The sequence below is a fragment of the Bombus affinis genome, chromosome 3 (genome assembly GCF_024516045.1).
Source record: "Bombus affinis isolate iyBomAffi1 chromosome 3, iyBomAffi1.2, whole genome shotgun sequence".
NCBI lineage: Eukaryota > Metazoa > Arthropoda > Insecta > Hymenoptera > Apidae > Bombus > Bombus affinis.
In genome coordinates, this window is record NC_066346.1 from 8,699,294 (window position 1) to 8,719,341 (window position 20,048).

Here is a 20,048-nt window from a genome sequence, read left to right on the forward strand (position 1 = left end):
GCAGCTTTTCACAAATTGAAATTTAATACCGTCTACAGGACTTTATGGAAATTCGACACGCGCTGCAACCCACGAGAAAACGGTTCTGCTGCGCCGGAAACTTCCTTTGAAAGAGATGAAACGATTCTTTAAAGTTTCGAATGATTCTTATTCATGAGATACAACGCGGAACATAGTTCTCGAAAACAGTAGCGAAATAGTGTTGCAACGTTTCTAGTCTGTTAAAGCGTATGGGCGGTGCGCTGTATCTTGCCTTCGAATTTTATATAATTTTTTTGACCAGGAACAGCGGCTGCCGAGCCTTTCGAGACGATACTATTCTAATCTGAAAAGTTTCATCGTGCTTTCGGTATCTCCCGCGAAGATCGCGGGAGAAATAAAAAGTTGGCCAGTTTTAAGCAATCGGTTAGATAAGATATCCTCCCTCTGCCTCCGGATGATTTGTTTTACTTGAAATTTTGGTCAACGTTGGTGTCTTTGTTTTAATCAGGTTGGTACTTAATGACTTGATTTGAACTAGAAAAACTAACCTACAATTTATCACTGAATATATTTTAACACGTTAACTGTAGTTTTTTAGAAATTTCTATAATCACGAAATTAAAAATTAATGAAGACAAATTAGTTTTAGTTGAATAGATTTTAATCCTTGACGCGATTCAGGTTAGATTGCTGGAGAACAAGTAATCCTTAGAAAATTAATTAACAGCGAACTTTTATGAACACCGAAACGTTTGTATTATGAGGAAAGAAGTTGGACGAAAAGATAAAAATTAATAAGAGATTCGGATAAAAATTGGACAATTTGCGTTGTAAAAAAAGAAGCTTGGTGCAAAAAAAGAAGATCGCATAGAGAAAAATATTTTATTTCTGTTAGTGATTTAGCTAGTACAGCATTAGTTCAGGATTGATATTGGGAATTATCTACTATCTATTCACAGCATTTTATGCAGCTTTAATTCTACTGATCTAAATATAGCATATTTAGTTCTGAATTATAGCTACATAACATGATCGATGATATCTCAAGCTAAAATTAATTTTAATTAATTTTGTAATTACAACTGTCTTACTTAAATGTACCTCGGTATCAGACAAACAGCCAAACCAGTTTATTATGTACGTATTTCCAGTGAATTTGGTAATGGAAAAAAAGCAGCATAATATAAATCGTAAAGGTAATTCGATATTAAAGACAAAAAGCGAGAGTAGTTTATCGTAGAAATGAAAGAGCTAGCCAATCGCAGATAACCAAACTATCCAATTACAATCCAACTCGTCTGTCTACACCAATTAACCACGAGTTGCCATACACGCCACAACCAACCACGAACCAACGCAAACCACTGTGCTCGACCAATTAACTCACCGTTTCAATACGCAACAACTTCACTGTGCCGTCGTTATTTTATCTACGTTGCAAACGACGAATCTTCCAACATCTTCAAACTCGACCGAACCAAAAGCGAAAGTTACGCTTCTCATATTCATATTGATGTTTGTATGGTGAAAGTTTGCATCGTGTCATGTCATCGAACAACGTGCGCTACGATTCTTCATCGTTGTTGAAGAAAAAGACTGAAACGGAGAATAGAGAAGAGGAGGAACAAACAGAGGAGAAGGACCAATGTCGAAAACCGTGGAGAACTTTGGACGCCCCTTTGGTCGATCGCGACGATAACTTATACGTAGCTGTTCGTCAGAGCTTGCACAGAGTTAATCGAGCTTCACAAAATTCAATGTCTCCGCTAAGAATCGCTGAAACTGGGAATAGAAGTGGAGTGTCGCAGGAGTCGAGCATGGGAAGATTTTCCACTATAAAGGCGTTCTTTGATATGGGCCAGGAGGAGGGAACAAGGTACACATGTAGGACCACCATAATGGGCAAGCTGAAGAGGACGCTGGAGTTGAGAAAACGAGGAGCGAGTTCCATGGGTTGTTTGACTTGACACAATTCTTTTTTAATTTTGTTCCCGTTTGCATAATAGTTTCATTTGGTCTTCCAGAGTTTGAATGCCACGTGGTCAGATTGGTATATTGTATTGTATGGTATTGTGTAGTATTATGTGCTATTGTAATTAATACGATACATTGTGGACAACAATGCGTTGTGAATAGATGCTTGAAATGTGTTTGGTTGTCATTTTAATGGAAAATTGGAACTGCAAGTGTGTTCGACTTGAATTTCTTCTTAATTTTGTTTTTATTTCAATGATAAGTTTGTCTAATTTGTGAAAGTTTGAATGTTACATGATCAGGTTGTTATATAGGGTGGTGAAGGAATGTATAATAAATGTAACTTTTGTAATTAATGTGATATATTGTGGACGACAATAAGTTGTAAATAGACGTTTGGAACGTATTTGATTGTCATCTTAATTGAAAATTGCAACAACAAGCGTTTGACTTGATAGAATTTCTTTTTAATTTTTCTTTTGTTTGAATAATAAGTTTATCTAGTTTATGAGAGTTTGAATGTTACGTGATTAAAGTGATACATGGTATGAAAGAGATATGTATAATAGATGTAGGTTTTGTGGTTGATATAATACAATGTGGACAACGGTGCATTGTGAATAGATGTTCGAAATGAATTTCGTTGTCATTTCAATTGCATATTGGCGTAGCAAGTGTTGATCGTTGTGTAGCAAGGTTTATCTTTGAAGTGACGTAGGTTTATGTGTTATGGATAATACGTTACAGAAGAACATAATATTGCAAGATTATTTGATTATTTCGTTTAATCGAATATTCTGATTGTTGCATGTTAATAATAATATTGGCATAGAGAAGAAATTAGAGGTGTAGGTTTTAAAGTTAGGTTCATACATTTTGTGTATATATATATATACAAAAGATTTGAAAGAAATGGACATGTAGATTCTGAGGGTAGATTTGTGATATTACGATGATACCTTTAACATTCTGTTTCCATTCCTTTTGCTATCTGAAGTTCTTCGGTAAACTTCATCATCGTTTCCTTTCTTCGTTGCTACCAGCTTATCTAGAATATACTATCATAACCATGAGCTGCATTTTTATCTCCAGTTATAGTGCTTTCGAGACTAGCAAATTATAAGACAAATATTTCCACGATCCTTGAACCTTCTACTTTTTCAAACAAAGTAAAAAAATAAAAATGTATCTTCGCTTCGCAGAATCGACGATGAACGGTTTGAAGAAAGATGTAAACGGCAATATAATATCAGACTAGAAGCGAACTACGAAGGGACTTGAAAGCTACTGTCGTTCTACGATCAGCGGAATAAAATCATCGAAGAGGAAACAAACTGTTCAAGAATCTACCGCTGTTTTATCGGATAATCCCCGCAAACGTGGGACGCGAGCAAATTTATATTTTAATTCCATCTTTTGGTTGTTTCATCGGGAAACGATATTGTGAAACCTGGAAATACGATGCAACACGAGCTGATTTTTCAGTATACGGTTAAAACTATTTGCGGGGTTCAGACGAAAAATCTTACAGGTATACATACTTTAATTTGAGAAAACTAATGTTATTTTGGCTAGAGTTATCGGAATATAAGCATTATTATTTACATTATAATAGGTATATTTATTCGCGTTTTTGTTTTCTCAGCAGAAACATGTATTCTTCTTTGTTTTGCTTAAAGTAATAGTGAACCGTTTTATTATTTTTCATTAGTTGTTTTTAAGTTATAACAAAAATACGCTGAAGAGAAATATCGGGAAAAAGAATTTCTGGTATTTCTAGCGTTAAATTCTTAAATATAATAAAGACATATTATCATACGTATTCATCAATATTTGTGAATCTATAGCAAAATTGCCCGAATAAATACGGATATCGTGTATTTAAATTTATATGCCGGTTTTAGAAAAATATTCGCGCTTGTGCTATTTTCTCACCGATTGGTCAGGCATTGGTCAATGGTTGATTTATTTACACATTGCGATTGTCCGCCAATTCACAACTAACTCGATAATAAAGTTGTCACGATGAAGTTAACGAGATATGGCGATGGAATGAAAATTAAGTAAGTTTTTCTGAGCAAGATCTTGGCAACGGAAGATATTGAATAATAAAGATGATTTATGACATTGTGTATGATTTTAATAAATTTTCTGCGACTTTTGTAATTCTGACTTTTTCATTCTGGAAAACCTGGCTTGTTTAATGAGATGGATATATCTGGTTCAGTGTTGTTTCAATATAATTAAACTCTTCCTTAGAAAGAATATATATGTAGTTGTAAAAATACTTGTAGTTTGGTTCCAAACAATTTTTTATTTCTACCTCAATCAAGTGGCATTATATATGATAATATATGACAAATAGATATTTACAAATCTTCCTTTATATAATTTATAGACTGCTTTTTTTTAAAAAGAAAGAAGATAACCTTCTAGAAGGTTTTTAGTAAAAACGTATCTGTGACATCTGTTAGGCTAAACCGTTACAAGAGCCAAATAAATTTCTCCTCGAAATACTTAAAACAATCAAAGAATCGCATTCTTGAATGATGTCGAAGAAATGATCAACTGGAATATTAACAATCATTTTACATCTGGAAAAAATATCAGCAAACTTTGTCAAACAAATTAGGAGCAATAAGGATCAACGATCGTCTCACAGCACAAAGAAACTAGCTATCCGTCAACGAGTAAATACACAACGAATAATAAAAAAAGTCGAAAACATAATCTTTTGTAACCAATCGACGTTAATTAAAACTCTCCGTTTGGAGCGAGGTAAACGTTAACCAACAAAATTAAAGGAACATCGGTAACGTTCTCCAATCAATTAACAGCGACAAGGAAAAGAAATTTCCATTGGCCGATCGGAACACCAATTCAAATCGGACTCCAACGTTGATGTAAATGTTCTCCCAACCCATTTTAACCGTCTTAACTGAAATCGTCAACCGTTCTTTCCCAACGCTTTTCACTGTTTAGTACTATTTCGTATTATCAGCGTGGCTGATCTTTCTATCGGTTCTAGAATTCGTTCGTTCGCGACGTGCCTTAGATGTAAGTGACTGGTTTCGTATGCGCATCGTCGTGTATTGTCGCTGAGACTGTACTTGCAAAAGAAACAAAGGAGTTTTGTTGTCTCAGCGTGCGCGTAGAAACCGTTAACGATTGGTTCGTACGAGGTCCGTGATACTCTTCAACCGAATTTCGTCCGACCTTTCTGTCAATAGAAGGATCACTTTCACTTTGCGAGACGAATAATAGCTAACAAATAATAAATAATTCCACGGAGTAATACATATAAGGGTCTGTATTTAAGACTAGAGATTTATTGTTATTATTTAAGACGTCTAAAAGGAAAGAACGTGATGGAACAATAATAGAAATATCAATAAATAACAGAGGCTGTTCAAACAATATATGATTAATAATATATAAGTAATAGATAATTATCGATATTATAAATAGTAATCAATCAAAATAAAAGAAGAAACAATCGAACAACCAAGACTCAAGATGTCTGAAGAAAAACGTAACGAGACCTACCGTTTGCCCGTGGATTCCCCCGACTCACCGGATTTGTCTCCACCCGACAGATACAACACTCCAAACCCGACGCCTTCGAAATTTTATACAGGATCGAGTCCTAGCATGAATAGTCTTATAGAAAAGTTGAGGCAGTTGCGAGTGAAGACGCCCGTGGCACCCAGGGTACCCTTTCCTACTCCTGTTAAACTATCTCCCACTGAATCTTCCGAGTCATTCTCGAGCAAAGACACCAAGCTACCCACCTGTAGTGGACCTGATCTGATGAAGATGTTAGAAATGCATATCAATACGCGTTTATCGATTTCTGAAGAACGATATAGTGCAGTTCACGGCAGCTACAGTATCGACGACGAAACGTTGAAGACGATGCTAGCCAAAGAACTTGAACGTCGCCGGATGGAAAATTGGGGATTAAACAGGGAGAATTTAGTTGAAAGGAAGAGCGAAATGACCTTGAGTCCGCTTTTAAGTCGCCGTTTGAAGAAGAATCGAAAGTTCTTCGTGGATATCCTACCTCCGAAAGAAATTGATTCACCGCAGTCAAGCGTGGGTAGCTCTCTCCAGGTTGAAACTGATTCACCTCCGTTAATCGAGTGTCCCCTGGAATGTGAGCCAGTTCGTCATAACGATGAACTATCATTCTTATCACATGGTTTGCACAACATCTCTGGAGCGTTTTCTGAATTCTTGTCGTTTAATAGAGATATGGGATGCAACGTTAGTGACAAAGAGAGTAGCGCGAAGTTGGAAACGAATGTATTGATAGAAGAAGAGAAATTTAGGGAGGCTATAAACGCTTACTTGGGAGATTCTGTGAGCTACGAGCAGAAAGAGATGGTGTTCGATAGCTATATGAGTATTATTAATTTGAACAAATCTAAAGATTTTACCAAATTTAATAACAATAACTACTTGGCGTGTAAACAGAATCCTGAAGAGAAGAGAGAGGACGATCTTGTTAGTAAGATCTTGTCTAGGATTTCTTTGGATGATTTGGATGAGGGTCAAAGAGAAGCGAATTTGAAGGTTAAAATGGTCGAAGAGATGATCGTGGATGAAGAAGATTATTTCCAAAGTATTTCCAAAGAAGAAGGAAGCATCATGTCTCCAAACGGAACTCGTAAAGACGAAGATATTGTATCTCCTAATAGAGACATTTTTCTGAAAAAAAGTTGCTCCGAATCCGATATTTCAAACAGTCCTAAAATCGACGATGACGTTATATCCGAAGAGTATATCAAAAGATTGGATAGATCTCAATCGATGACGGACGAGTTAACACGCGCTGGGTCCTATTCAGAGCTATCAGCGAATTTTGATATGCAGATCGAAGAGAGGGATACTGACACTTACAAATTGGTAGATTCTTTTGATACAATTGGTGATCACGAAAGTTCTAATGGCCCCGTAGATTTTTCGATAGTTCCTGAACAGAAATCGTCTGGCTCGGTTGATTCCTTGACGAGTCCGAAAGAAGATACAAATGATGATCAAAGAGATTCGAAATCATATGCTAGTGACAAGTGTACTGAAGATTCGAATAAAAGCGGTGAAGATAATGTTGCGAGCGTTTATTATTCAGTCAGCTCTCGTGGGAGCATTGGTTTAAACGAACGTCTCAGTGAAGTAGACAACACAAAGGATTTTTCTACTGATTCAAGTGAACGAGAGTTGCCGACAGACACGAGTCATAAAGATCGTGATCCATTGCCTGACGAAGAAGATGAAGTTTTCGAAAATTTTGGTTTGGTCGAGACTTTTAAGAGGGAGGCCTGTTTCCAATCGTTTCTGAGAAGAGTGATGAACAAAGAATGGATGCGTTCGATCAGAAAATCAAGGAATTCGCCACAGATAATGATGGATGCTGAAGGTGATAAGGAGAAATCGGAGAAAGCGCAGAAGGAAAATATGCCGCCTTCGTCGATGCAGAAAGATGACGGCAGTGATTTAAAATCGACAGAGTATTACGAAAAGGAAGAATGTCTGAGAATAAAATTTAAGAAGAGGGAACCTAAGATATTGCAAGAGAGAAATCCAGGTAATCCGTATCGTACCGATTTGTGGTAGAAAAAGATGAAGAAATTTGTGTATAACATTTTTATTTGAAATTTATATTGCGAATCGCAGAATTAGGAATTGACATGAAAGAAATTGGTACGCAATTGGAAATTATTGAGATTAGAATCAAAGCGCAGAGAAATTGGAGAATTTGAGAATTCATATTCAGTGCTCGGAAATTGCAGCATATGGAGTTGCATGAGTCGGTACGGAGCGAGTTGATTATGGTAACAAATTCTTCATTTATTTAGGTGGCTTCTATCGACAGAATAATCCAATTAGGTGAACAAACATTGGGCAGACTGCGAATGTTTTAAGTAATCTAATCCAAAGGTTTAACACGTCGAAGATACAGTGTTACCAAGATAGTTTCTAAAAATAACAAATAATACATTTCTTACAAAATACTAATTATAAATCAAACATCAAATTTTTTAAATCTTAAGCACGATACAAAGCATAATGTTTGAAATCAAACTTTTTCCCTCGTTTCAATACTAACACCTTGCAATTTTTTAACTCGATATCTTCTCAAAATTATCTTCTGCGGATATATATAAAACGCAGCACGAAGTTTATCAAAGCAGCGGGTCAGAGTATTCATTATAAATTCTCGATGGTGTCACGAGGCTCGTAAAGACAGAACGAATAGCCGCATCGATTTATCTCCGTAAAACGCATGCGATGCTATCGATAGAAAAACGGGATTATGGTTGGCGTGCGATCCAACGTGCCACCGCGGTTTCTCTTTCTTCGTCGACCGGCAAACAGCAATTTACAATGGCCGGCGATAAGCCAACTAACCTATAAATCATCCACGAAGAAAGAGAGGCCGCGAACAAAATATATGCGAAGCATTAATTGGAAAGATAACAGGTTGATTATACCAGATAACGTTTGCTACTGCCTCGGTCAATATTTGCCAATAGTTAATTACCACGAATAGCACACTGTCGTTCATAAGCATGCGGACACTCCGCAGAACTTCTAATAACAATGTGTTAATTTTATGTATTATGTTCAATTAATGAACATGAATTAATAATTGGGAGTGATATTTATTATTTTCTTATTTTTGTTACTATTATTATCGGATATATAACTCTTTAACGTACAATTCGGTTACAAGTCATTCATGAATGACAGTGCTCTATTAATTAATATTACGTTATACCAAAAGGAGTATAGTGAAGAGAGAAAAGTCTATCGAGTCACAAAATTTCTCGACGTTTGTTATTGCGCGATTAACACAGTTAAATTGACGGAAGATCGTACGATGAACTTTCTTTAGCAATTGTTGAAGTGGTCACCACTTCCAAGAAAACTCTACATCTGGTCTTTTTAGTTTTCTCAAGCACCGAAGCCATCGACAGCGTATAGACAATAGACTGGGACGAAGGTAGACCATAAACAGTAGACAGGCGACGATGGCTTCGGGGTTTTCAATTATAGGGTAACACTGCCAGCGTGCGGATGTGGACCAGCTCAAATTATATCTCTACTTGTACTTACACTTCTGTATTAAAATATATTTTCTACTTTACAATTTATCCACGCGTTCCTCTGTTCATACATCTAATAACCTCAACAGCAGTAAACTACGATCTCGTCTGAATGACGCTGACGTATTTTACTTGAAAAGAGACACTGTGTCAGCGCACACGATAGTGACATTTGTGGAGTCAATAGATTGTACGTTGAGAATGTATATTAAAGAAACATGTCAGTAATGTATTTTATTAGTTGAAGATTATAGAGGAGAACACGAGAGGTCACATTTTTCATTTGATCTTATTTTAGTTGTCGTAAAATTAATTAAATTATTAAGAACGTCTTATGAACGATAACAGTTTGGTTTGTCCGTAATTTTGCAATTAAATTAAACTCTCGCAGAGTGCAAACACGAGCGATAGTGCAGCTGACTGATATAAGCGCAATACAAATTTAACGTACAATAGAAAATAATAGGAGAGAGATCGAATCAGCGTGGATTTTAGCTTGGTAATCCGTACGAAATGTTCGTTCGAGAGATACTAGCAGATTACCCGTGTGCTTTTTTCCGGAAACTGTGTCAGATGCGTGGTTACGATAAGCTGGTATAATTTCTGGAATGGATACCGGTTGAGCTGCTTCGACTTCGCGATACGAACGTGAGTCCTTGATCTCGGGATTCGAGATTTCGCTACGTTTCACCTTGTTTCAGAGATATACGTGTGTATGTATATATACATATGCGTGGTTCGATTGTTTGTTCCGAGGGGAAAGGTCGACGATTTGGAAAACTAGCTGGTGATAATGGTCGTATCGATGTAGAATATCGTTGGATTCTTTTTAATTTTTATAATTATGGGTTCGAGACATTTGGCAGATATGATTTTTAACAATTTTTTAGGATATCGAGGGATGAATTAAATATGCACGAACAATTGTACATCGATTTCTTGCCTTCAATCTCTAACTGAAAATTAGAAGCTGCAGAGAATCGATGAACAAGGTTTTTACGAATTGTTTAAAACATCGAAAAACTTGTCGCTACTTTCTCGATGAGTTCATAGAAATGGTAATTTTTCTGTGTTTATATTCTATTTCATCTAGTTACATATAGTTTCTTCTTACCTCAATGAGCAAAAATGATTCTCGTAACTGGGAGGAAATAAAACAATGCACCAAGTTAGCAACACTTCGTCCTATAACTAGAGAAAATAAAACAGCGTACTGAGTTAACAACATTAACCACGTTAACAGCAAGCATTCATATTCTAACTAGAATTTGTTGTTTTTATTAACAGATGTGCCCTTTCCGCCGTCGCACAAATTGACAGTGGCTGATGTGTTCGACCCGCGAACGGATCGGCCACGGCCGGAAGTCCTCAAGCAACACTTTATCCTGGAAGGTAGAATCGACGAGGCAGCGGCTCTTCGTATAGTCAACGATGGAGCAGCCCTTCTTCGCTCAGAGAAGACTATGATCGATATTGAAGCTCCAGTCACCGGTGAGTCCTCTTCTTCTTTTTATTTCAGAACATTTTTACATTGCCCTCTATCCCGCAACGTCAATTTCAATCCCCCGTGAAACGTGTATCGATCAAATCTACTTCGCCAAACCAATCCAAAAAAAGAAAGCAAAGAAGGAAAAAAAGAAAAGAAAGAGAATAGCAACTCTGGAGAACCTTTCGAAGAATCGAGTCGCAGGAAAGGACGCGTTATATAGCGGCACGTTAGAGGGAAAAACATGAAAGGCACTTGACACAGTTACGCGCGGCGAGAAAGACCACCGATTCCACGGCTTCGGTATGCGTTTACATGAGAACGATCGCGACATCGTGAACGAAGCGAAGTATCGACTTCGTGCTACCATCTTGTCCTTCATATGTATATACAGAGTGTCGCGAAATATGTAGAGGATATCTGTACCTTTCGGAAGCCAAACAGATTAATTTTACTTTTTATGAATTTCTTAATTTCGTTATACAGGCTGTCCCAAGTTTGAACGACAACATGTTGTACGATGAGTAGAAATAAGAGAAAGACATGTACGAACATACGTCCGCCGTAGCACGCGTTATTACGCTGAAAACAAAATCGATTTATTTTTCCATTTCAAAGTACCGTCCACCGTTTCGAACGCAAGCTTAACGTCGTACGAACAGATTGAGCTTATCGCTCTCCGAATTTCATGTTTATCTTGCTTTAGTTCAATGAATGCGCCATTAATCCTTTTTGTTAGTTTTTCCCGTGAACCGGTTCTTGTACGATACACAGTTCACTTTTTCTGTTCTCCGCAGATAAAAGTCTAACGGTGTCAGATCTCGTGATCCCAAATCGTCTTTCACGATAACGTTCGTCCCTTGCCTTTAGGTTTTACATTTTTGTCTTTTATAAGTCTTTTCTAAACGTTTACGGATCTGTGTTCGTACAATCTGTCTCTTGTTTCTACTTATGGAACATACTGATGGTTTTTGGAATTGGAATGGTTTATGGAATTTGATGGTTTTTGATCCTTATCCGCCCCTCGGTTTCGCATTTCAATCTGTACATATCATATGTAAATATGTAACATAATGTGAATTCTCTTATCGAGTATAAAAAAGATAGAGATTTAAACCATTGAGATTTCGCATTCTTTACAAGGAATAAATCTGTGAGATGACCGTAAAGTTGTTTTACACTTGTCACAGTATGCGCTGCGAACATTTACATTCTTCTTCTCTCAAGTTTATGCTAACTTTCAAGGTTATAGACGACTATATATATATATCCTGGAAGGGTAGTACATCGAGAGTATAATTGTCGTGTAATAGCAAAATTACACGGCAATATACTAACTGCCAAAGGGCTTGATAAAACGTCAAAGTTATATAGGTCAAATTGATACCCAACAACGTTTTCATAACAAATGTCATTTACAGCCCTAAAGGTATTTTTTGTCCATAAAAATAACAAATATATGCTATTCATGCGAAAAGAATAAAAGTCAGAAAGATTTAGAAAAATGTTTGTACAAATGAATGAGTATAATAGAATCTTTCACTGAGAAAATATGTCAAATTGACACAAGGGGCAGAATAAATGTTAAACTTGGAATACCCTGTATAAATACGCGATGGACGTTCAATTCTTAAGAAGAAAATGATTTATTTCCGTACGACAGCCCATCGCCAGAAGATGACATAGTTAATGGTATTTGTAAATAAAGAACAGTGTTTGTAACATTATTGCTTTTTCGTGGCACACTAATATTTTGTCACACCCTGTATATACGTAGAACGAACAAGTTAGTGCCGCGTGCGACGGATGCACGGTTGAGCGGTTCGTTTCGTCTGATCCAATAAGGGTAGCCTGATCGATTCCGCTCGTGTGAACCGGCCTTAAACCCTCGACAAGATAGAAAAGCGAGGCCTCGAAGCGTCGAGGCCTGCCTGCTGACGCGTTTCTCTGTTTTAACGCGACGTCGAGCCTCTCTCTTTACTTTGCCTCTTCTCGTCCTGCCTTTCTTCCCTCTTCTTCCTCTTTTTTTTCCTCTCTGTCTGGCTGCTGTTGATACTTGGATCGAGTATCACGCCACTGCAATTGAACGTTGCAGATACAGATTGGTGGTTGAGTTTACACGAAATGGCGAGATTCTTGAAACGGTGCGCGTGGAACTGGGAATTTTGGAAATTGGCGCCAGTGGAATTGCAATTTCTGGAGATGCACGCCTATAGAATTACGTTTTGAAAATTGGAGCACGTAGAAATGCGATTTTCGAAATTGGCTCGTATGAAATCGAGAGTTTCCGAGACTAAAGCGTACGGAATTGGGAATTTTGCAAACTGGTATCCATGGAAATCCAAATTTAAAGATTGAAGCGTATAGAATCGCAAGGTTCTTTTTTTTAATTCTCAAAAAATTGCCAATATTGGAATTCTCCAGGCTTGGAAATGCGAATTTTTACGCTTTCGCTTGTCGGTTTTTCGTATTAATTGCAAGAAAATTAACCGAATCAAGACGATTAAGACCTCCTTTGAGTCGTTAAAAATTAAAAATACAACAACAAGCAATAAACTGGTAAAAAAGGATAATTTAAAGGGAAGAAAAATATCCAAACAAAATGTCCAAGCTCAGATATAAAGCAACGAGGGTAAAACTCTCAGTAAACACGAGAATCGGGATTTTTCCAGTAAATATGTATGCCCCTTTGAGCAATATCCCTCGTTAATTAGTTCCAGTTTGCCATGTTCTATTAGTTCTGCAGCAGGTAAAAAGCATAATCCTCCAACATCTTGCATATCATCCTCTTCCTTCTTTCTTACAACTTCCTCTTCAATTTCGACTTCAACCTTTTTTAACTTTTTATTTTCTTCTACCTCATCTCTCTGATTTCACGCGTTTCCCCCCCCCCCCCCTTTACCTTCATTCTTCGGCTCTTTCCTTTAATTTTGTCTCAAAAACTTCTCTCTGTTCGCTTACTGAACTCGTTTTCTTTTGTATTTTCTCCGAGTAGTCATTTCTCTCTTTTTCGCGAAATCAGCACCAGTCAACGGACCGAATCTTCCCCGTTCTTCCTTTCTTGAGTTTCTCCTCTCACTAGTCAACCATTCTTCTCCATTTTTCTCTTCCTTTCCGCCCCTTTCTCCTCGTCGATCCTTGGAAAAACGCACTTGGGCGGAACTGCCGCAAAACCATCCACTCGAACCTTTGAAGTAGGTTCTTTCGCACCTTTCCTCTCGTGTTCTTCTCCATTTTCGCGGATCTACGTGCCGACGGATAATGGCTGGATTAATTGGGTCGAGCGGTCAACAACCGCGTTCCTTAAATAATATTTCTTTGAACCGAAAAACAAGCAGAGCAAAATTAAACCTATCCGTTAAAGAGGGCAACTTTGAACAATTTCTGAATTTCGAATGAATTAAAATTTTTCAATAGAAACAAGATAAAAATTAGTCCACCATAGTTCAACTAAAACAGTCCATTTTTAACAATTCCGTTCATTTTCGCCTCTATTTTCATTCTTCGCGATACACGAGAAACGGTATTTCACACGAAAAATGCTGTTATATATCAAAATAAATTTACGCATCGATTCTTTCAGTTTTCAAAGCTATCCACCCAGAATCCCCCTTAATTTCGATTCTTCACGATGGATGGCGTCCGACAATAGGACAGACGTGTTCCCTAGGGGGAACAAAATGAAAGCAACAGCCCCGACGCGACGACACACACACCCCCTGCCCACGTCGCGAATCCTCAATTACGCGCATCAATTAGTTCCATCACGGTCGTCTTCACGGTGTCTGCGATTGTTCTGCAGACACAATACACGCCAGAACACAATAACTCGAATCGATTCGATTCTGTCCTTCATCCCTCCGCTGCACGCCCTCGTGCAGCCTCCCGCCTTCCAGGCGACGACGACCACATCTTCCAAAAGGGGTTGTTATTACCTTTCGTCGACGAGACGACGACGCGACTTCTATCGTTTACGATTAATCCGCTATCATCTCGTCGTTGTCCTTCTCCTTTTTTTCTCCGCTCTTTTTCTTCTTTCTGACGAGAAACAGCGGAGTAGCTCTCTAATTCGGTATGATAGGGTAGTTTCTTGCGAATTCTTTTAGGAATTACAAAAATTTTGTTTTCGTACAAAGATTTACTTTCGAATATTTTTATATTGAATATTTTGTATATTGTTGCATTTTGTCGACGTTTAGGATTAATGTACTACCTTCTCTTCTTTTTATTTATTTATTTTTTCTTCTTGGAAGGTTGAGAGAGATAGAAATGAGAATCTCCTTTTTTCTCCGCTCTTTTTCTTCTTTCTGACGAGAAACAGCTGAGTAGCTCTTTAATTCGGTGTGATAGGGTAGTCCCTTGCGAATTCTTTTAGGAATTACAAAAATTTTGTTTTCGTACAAAGATTTACGTTTGAATATTTTGTATATTGTTGCATTTTCTCGACGTTTAGGATCAATGTACTACCTTCTCTTCTTTTTATTTATTTATTTTTTCTTCTTGGAAGGTTGAGAGAGATAGAAATGAGGATAAAAATATCGAGGATACTTTACTCTTTCAGGATATCTGTTGTGAATTTTTAAAGGAATTTTCGCGTTTAATCGGGTTTTCCTTTTTGCAGATTCATTGTTTCGTTGTTTGTTTCTTCGTAGTTAAATATTTCGTCGTTCTTCGATAATTTACCAGGAAGTTACTGTATTATTGTCTTTCGTCGACAATCACCATTAATCCTCCATCTGCTTCCCGTTCTTCTTTTTCTCTTTCTCTTCGTTTTCTTCGACATGGATAACTAAGATATTGATAGTTCTTTACCTTGTGCTGAATTCTTCGTGAATTTTTTACGAATTTCCTACGAATCGTATTTTAATATTAGATTCTATGTTCCATTAATAGTAATTGTTCCTTCGCAATCAGATATTTCATGTTTTAATCGTCCAATATATCATACAATAATTATGATATTTTACGTAACAGTAATTCGTGAAAGTTTTACGAAAAACTAGTATCTTGTCGAGGAGATTGACGGAAGAGACTGGTATAATCTTATTTCATAGATGTGACCGTTTCTAAAGTCGGTAAAGGGAGTGACAATAAAATTTCTTGCGTCTTGTTTATTAAGAAAATCAGGATCAAGAAAATCTCATAGCACTTGGCTGGGACACGGTTCGTCACTCCAGATACTGCGTTAAATGAACTACAGTTACTTCCACCGCAGGAATACTCCGTTGAAAGCTGTTTTTCAAGCTGGAACGTCAAATTAAATGTTTTGGAAGACGAGAATCTTCGCAACTGTTAGAAAGCTGGAAGTGACGTAAAATAAACTCGGTCGAAGAGAGAGCTTCCAACTTCTGCCTGTGGCCTTTGTCGTTCAGCAATCGATCGAGAACCACTTTGGAACGGTGCCTTCGACTCGAAATATCCCCTGTGAAAGCAATCGATTCTATCATTTCTTCGAGATTGTTGACAGAATCTCGACAACATCCATGTTATGGAAAAAGGAAATTAAAAAAATAGAATTGTTCTGTAATTTTCTGTATTATCGCGTTTCAATGTGCGGTGGTCTTGAATTTTCATGTTTTTAATTATTCTAATTCATCCAGCAAATTGTCCATTCAAAGCTTCATATGGTTCCATGTACTTCCATCTTTTATGATAGATAACATCTATTTTTTCAATGTAATTTGTTTCTTGGCCTTAAAGCGATACAAAATAAATCGAGATAGGTACACGCAGTAAATTGATACAAAGTAAACCGGTAAGAGGATAATATTTCTGTACGTTCAGGTGTAATATTGTTCGCGTCGTTCACGAAGAAGAATAGAAAGTAATAATAATCAAGCGAATATACTTTTTATAAATCTGTCGCTATTTTCTAAATATCTTAGAAATATCTTGCAAATACCGTGTCATATTAACACGAGAGCTGAATAATAATTAGAAATTCCGGAAGCCAGATTAAAGAACGCACTTAGCATATAAAATATGAGTGGTAAAAAATCAAATTTTCTAGATTCTAGAAATTTCAATCTTGAATCGATTCTTGTCCAGAAACAATCCTATTTTGCGAATCAATGTGACCCTCGCGTGAACAAACCTCGTCCTAAGCAAATTTACATAAACGACGTTTAATATCAATCAACTTCAAGTAGAACAGCCAAGATGTCAGGTCAGTTGGACGAACTTAAAGCCAGCCATCAAGAACAACCAACGTTTTTTTTTCTTATTTCTATCGCGAAATTTACCTTTGTATTTGTATCTGTCTACGTATCCGTGAATGTGCTCTTAATCATCCCGGACGCGTTTTGGTGCACACGTTGCGACCGAGATGGAAAAAAGGGAACAACAGGCGACTGGCAAGAGAAATTGCGTTTTGCGTGGGTTGGTTCGTTGTCGAACGTGGAGTGAAATGGTGAAAGAAAACGGAAGCACGAGGGTGTGCAGGGTAGCGAAGATGAATTATAGACGCAACGCGGGCGCAGCAGCCGGTGGATATAGCGAGAGAAATAGAGTTGAAGGACGTTGCCTTGGAAGAATGAGCGATTCTCTGGCGGACAAATTTCTTTGAGCTGATTTTGCGGAAGATTCGCGGAAATGTGATGTGAAAAGCACGGCTTGGTGCTTCGGCTAGGATTTCTGTTCGTAAAACACTCTGAAAACTTAGTGCTTCTCCTAAAATGGATACATCTATAACATCGTTCGTGTTAAAAAGAAATCTTGACAATCTAAATTGATACACACTCAATAGTAATAAATAAGAATAGAAATTTTGAAGCACGAGTTGCAAATGTAAATATAAATGACAAACATCTTTATCATAGACGATATTGTTATTTGTCGTGACAAAAATAACAAACGATAATAAAAATGTAAATTTATCGAATTAAGTACCAAATATATCCCACAGTACCACTGCGAATAAAGCAGAACTCATTCTTGTTATACTTGAAGAGTAAGAAGAGAAAGGAGAAGAAAGTTAAAAAGAAGGACGAAGTTTTTTTCCAAATTTTTTCTAAAAGCCAAGTCAGCTCGGCGTACGAGCTTTGCAATTAAGAAGATCATTATCCATCCAAACACCTAGCGCGTTGGTAGAAAACAGCCTCGAATTTCGCCTCATCAGCGTGGCCCGTATTCGAATTCCTGTTTCAGCGTAGAGTCACGAAAAAGCTTCGTCGTAGCTACGAACCCGATGAATTTCGTTGGTTCTTCGTGGTGCCGAACGACGATGCTCTGCACGCTGACGGATAATTTTACGAGTAGCCGCTTTACGGTCGAGCTGATGGTCGCAAACGTGGTTCGATAAAGAATTTCCAACGATAGAAACGGAATGGGATAATAAAGAGAGTCGACGGTAAAATCGTCGAACGTTACGATTCCGCGGAATTGTCTGGAAAATTTTAACGCCAACCTAGCTCATCCTTTCGCGATGTCCGGACGAAAAATCGAACGGAGAGAAGGTTAAGATGGCTTTTCGATGGAGTAGAATTTCGAGAAAGAAAATGACAGAGTTGTGATTAGAGCGACTGGTGAATTTAAATTTCTGTGAAGATTTATTTGCTTGAAATAAGGATAATTAAGGTTTCCTAAGGTATTAAGTTAGTAGTTTCCTAACTACCTTTTCTAACTTCCTAAAGACACTCCTGTGTTCATCACAGGATGATAGGATATGATATCGCTTGTTTTTGATAATATTGAAAAATGTTTCAGATACAAGTTGGACGATTTAGAGGGTGACGCGTTGAGTTTTGAGGTGAACGCGTAGAGAAGATATGAAACTCACCGATGTTTTTTTTTTCATCATGTACATTTTTAATGTATTAATCGACCCATCCCTGCATTCCCCATGGAAAGATATTAATATATTTACGAAATAATTAGATCGAAAAATGGTTAGTTTAGCAGATGTATTAACTTCAATTTGTCAAATTTAACGTACGAAAGACGAAGAGAATGTAAATACAGTCAAAGTAAATACTTTGCTTGTCTTTCGTGCATTAAATTTCACAAATTAAAGTTAAAATATTTGCTAAACTAATAGTTTCTCCACATTTAACTATATTAATACATTCCTTGCGGAGAATGTACAACTGGGTCGACTAATGTGTTAAGAAATATATAATTCGATTAAAAAGACATCGGTCAACTTCGTCTGTTCTCTACGCGTTCATCTTCGAAGAAACTAATCATTTCAGATTATGTCGGAATCATTTAACTCGTTACTGAAATATTTCTCAATATCATTAAAAACACATGAGATACCCGAGCTGACGAAGTTAGTAGGATCAGTCTGTATATTCCGATCTAGAATTATGCGCTCGAATTTCGCTTGAACACATAATCCTAATAACCTTGTTTAACTCGTAATCGCGAGAGACTCTTCGGTAATCACGCGCGATACTTAAACAATGGACGATAATAACATCGAGTATGCTTTACGACGATCGAAATTCCGAAATTCGAGGATCTCGAGGTGTTATCTTTAATGCGGTTGGAAAATTAATAGCCCGAAGGCGGATCTGGGTGGTAAAAGTTTACCTGTTTGATCTGGCTCGCTGGTCGGAAAGCAACGCGGTCGCGGTTTAAATTATTCAGAAAATTCCCGCGGGATGGCCAGGGTGCAAAAGTTTCGGGAGCAACTCTCGTCGAACATTAATTGAGCCTCGCCGTGCGCTCGCCTTCGTATAAACGCGACCGTTTAATGCTAACGATCGCAGTTTCGAGGGCTCGTTTCCCACTCCCCCGTCGTGAACTTGGCCGCGGATGCCAATCCTCTGTGTCCGCCTTTGTGCTTGCTTTATCGGCCTTTCCACGAATTAATATCCACCTGGAACGCGCGAGTTCCTTTGTTACCACCCAGTTTCAAAACATTATTTCGCCGCTTGCGAACTCTTGTCTTTTGCAAAATTTGTTTCTTCTCTTTTTATTTGTTTGTTACGCGACTTGCTACACGGCTTGTTTCGTATACGATGGAATTCGTGCGTTCTTCTTTTAAAAGCTCAGAGGATGGTTCATCGTTTGTAATTAGTGCGCTTACAATTAATGTGGGAACAAGTGGATGTCGTAATTAGAAAATGGAGTTGATACCTATTAACCGCATGTAGTACAAAGTATAGTAAATTATACTATATCTACGTATGCTTATAATTAAGATGGAAAAGAAATGGATGTTGTAATTAAAAAATGCAGGTGATACTTATTAACCGCGCGTTTTATAACGAATATTAAATTGTGCTGTATTTTGAAAATTTTGTTACGAGTATCAGGTTGTCCAGAAAGCTTCATTCGTTTTATAAGGAAATAATAGATGCACATTTTTCGTTTTATATTATTTTATTGAATTATGTATGATAATGGTAATAGAAATAGAACAAAATTGCATCATAAATAATTCAAAAAAATAATATGAAAGAAAAAATGTTATGCTACTATTATTTTCTTATAAAACGAAAGAAACTTTTGGAACAACCTAATATATCTCATTGGTAATTATATTACATCTC

The 20,048-nt window shown here is 37.2% G+C and overlaps 2 protein-coding genes across 13 annotated transcripts in view; both read left to right on the forward strand.

The window, feature by feature from the left end:
• The window catches only part of LOC126914578 (serine/threonine-protein phosphatase 2B catalytic subunit 2-like), a 237,144-nt gene that overhangs the window by 75,428 nt on the left and 141,668 nt on the right, over positions 1–20,048 (forward strand). For 5 of the 12 annotated variants that reach the window (XM_050718689.1, XM_050718691.1, XM_050718690.1 and 2 more), the window contains exons 1-2: positions 7,237–7,543; positions 10,353–10,556. In XM_050718689.1, coding sequence (XP_050574646.1) covers positions 7,306–7,543; positions 10,353–10,556 — 442 coding nt within the window. In that variant the 5' untranslated portion in view covers positions 7,237–7,305. The other 7 variants (XM_050718695.1, XM_050718696.1, XM_050718698.1 and 4 more) reach the window with 4 other exon arrangements.
• Positions 1,205–4,122, forward strand: LOC126914613 (uncharacterized). Its single transcript, XM_050718775.1, has 2 exons — positions 1,205–1,935; positions 3,159–4,122. Exons 1-2 carry the CDS (start codon positions 1,527–1,529, stop codon positions 3,212–3,214), a joined length of 465 nt encoding a protein of 154 aa, XP_050574732.1. The 5' UTR covers positions 1,205–1,526; the 3' UTR covers positions 3,215–4,122.

Bases quoted from the DNA above. Each gene is read 5' to 3' on its own strand.
- LOC126914613 (XM_050718775.1), top strand. From the start codon at position 1,527: ATGTCATCGAACAACGTGCGCTACGATTCTTCATCGTTGTTGAAGAAA. The intron at 1,936-3,158 runs GTTGTTTGACTT...TTCGCTTCGCAG, and splicing joins ACGAGGAGCGAGTTCCATGG to AATCGACGATGAACGGTTTG.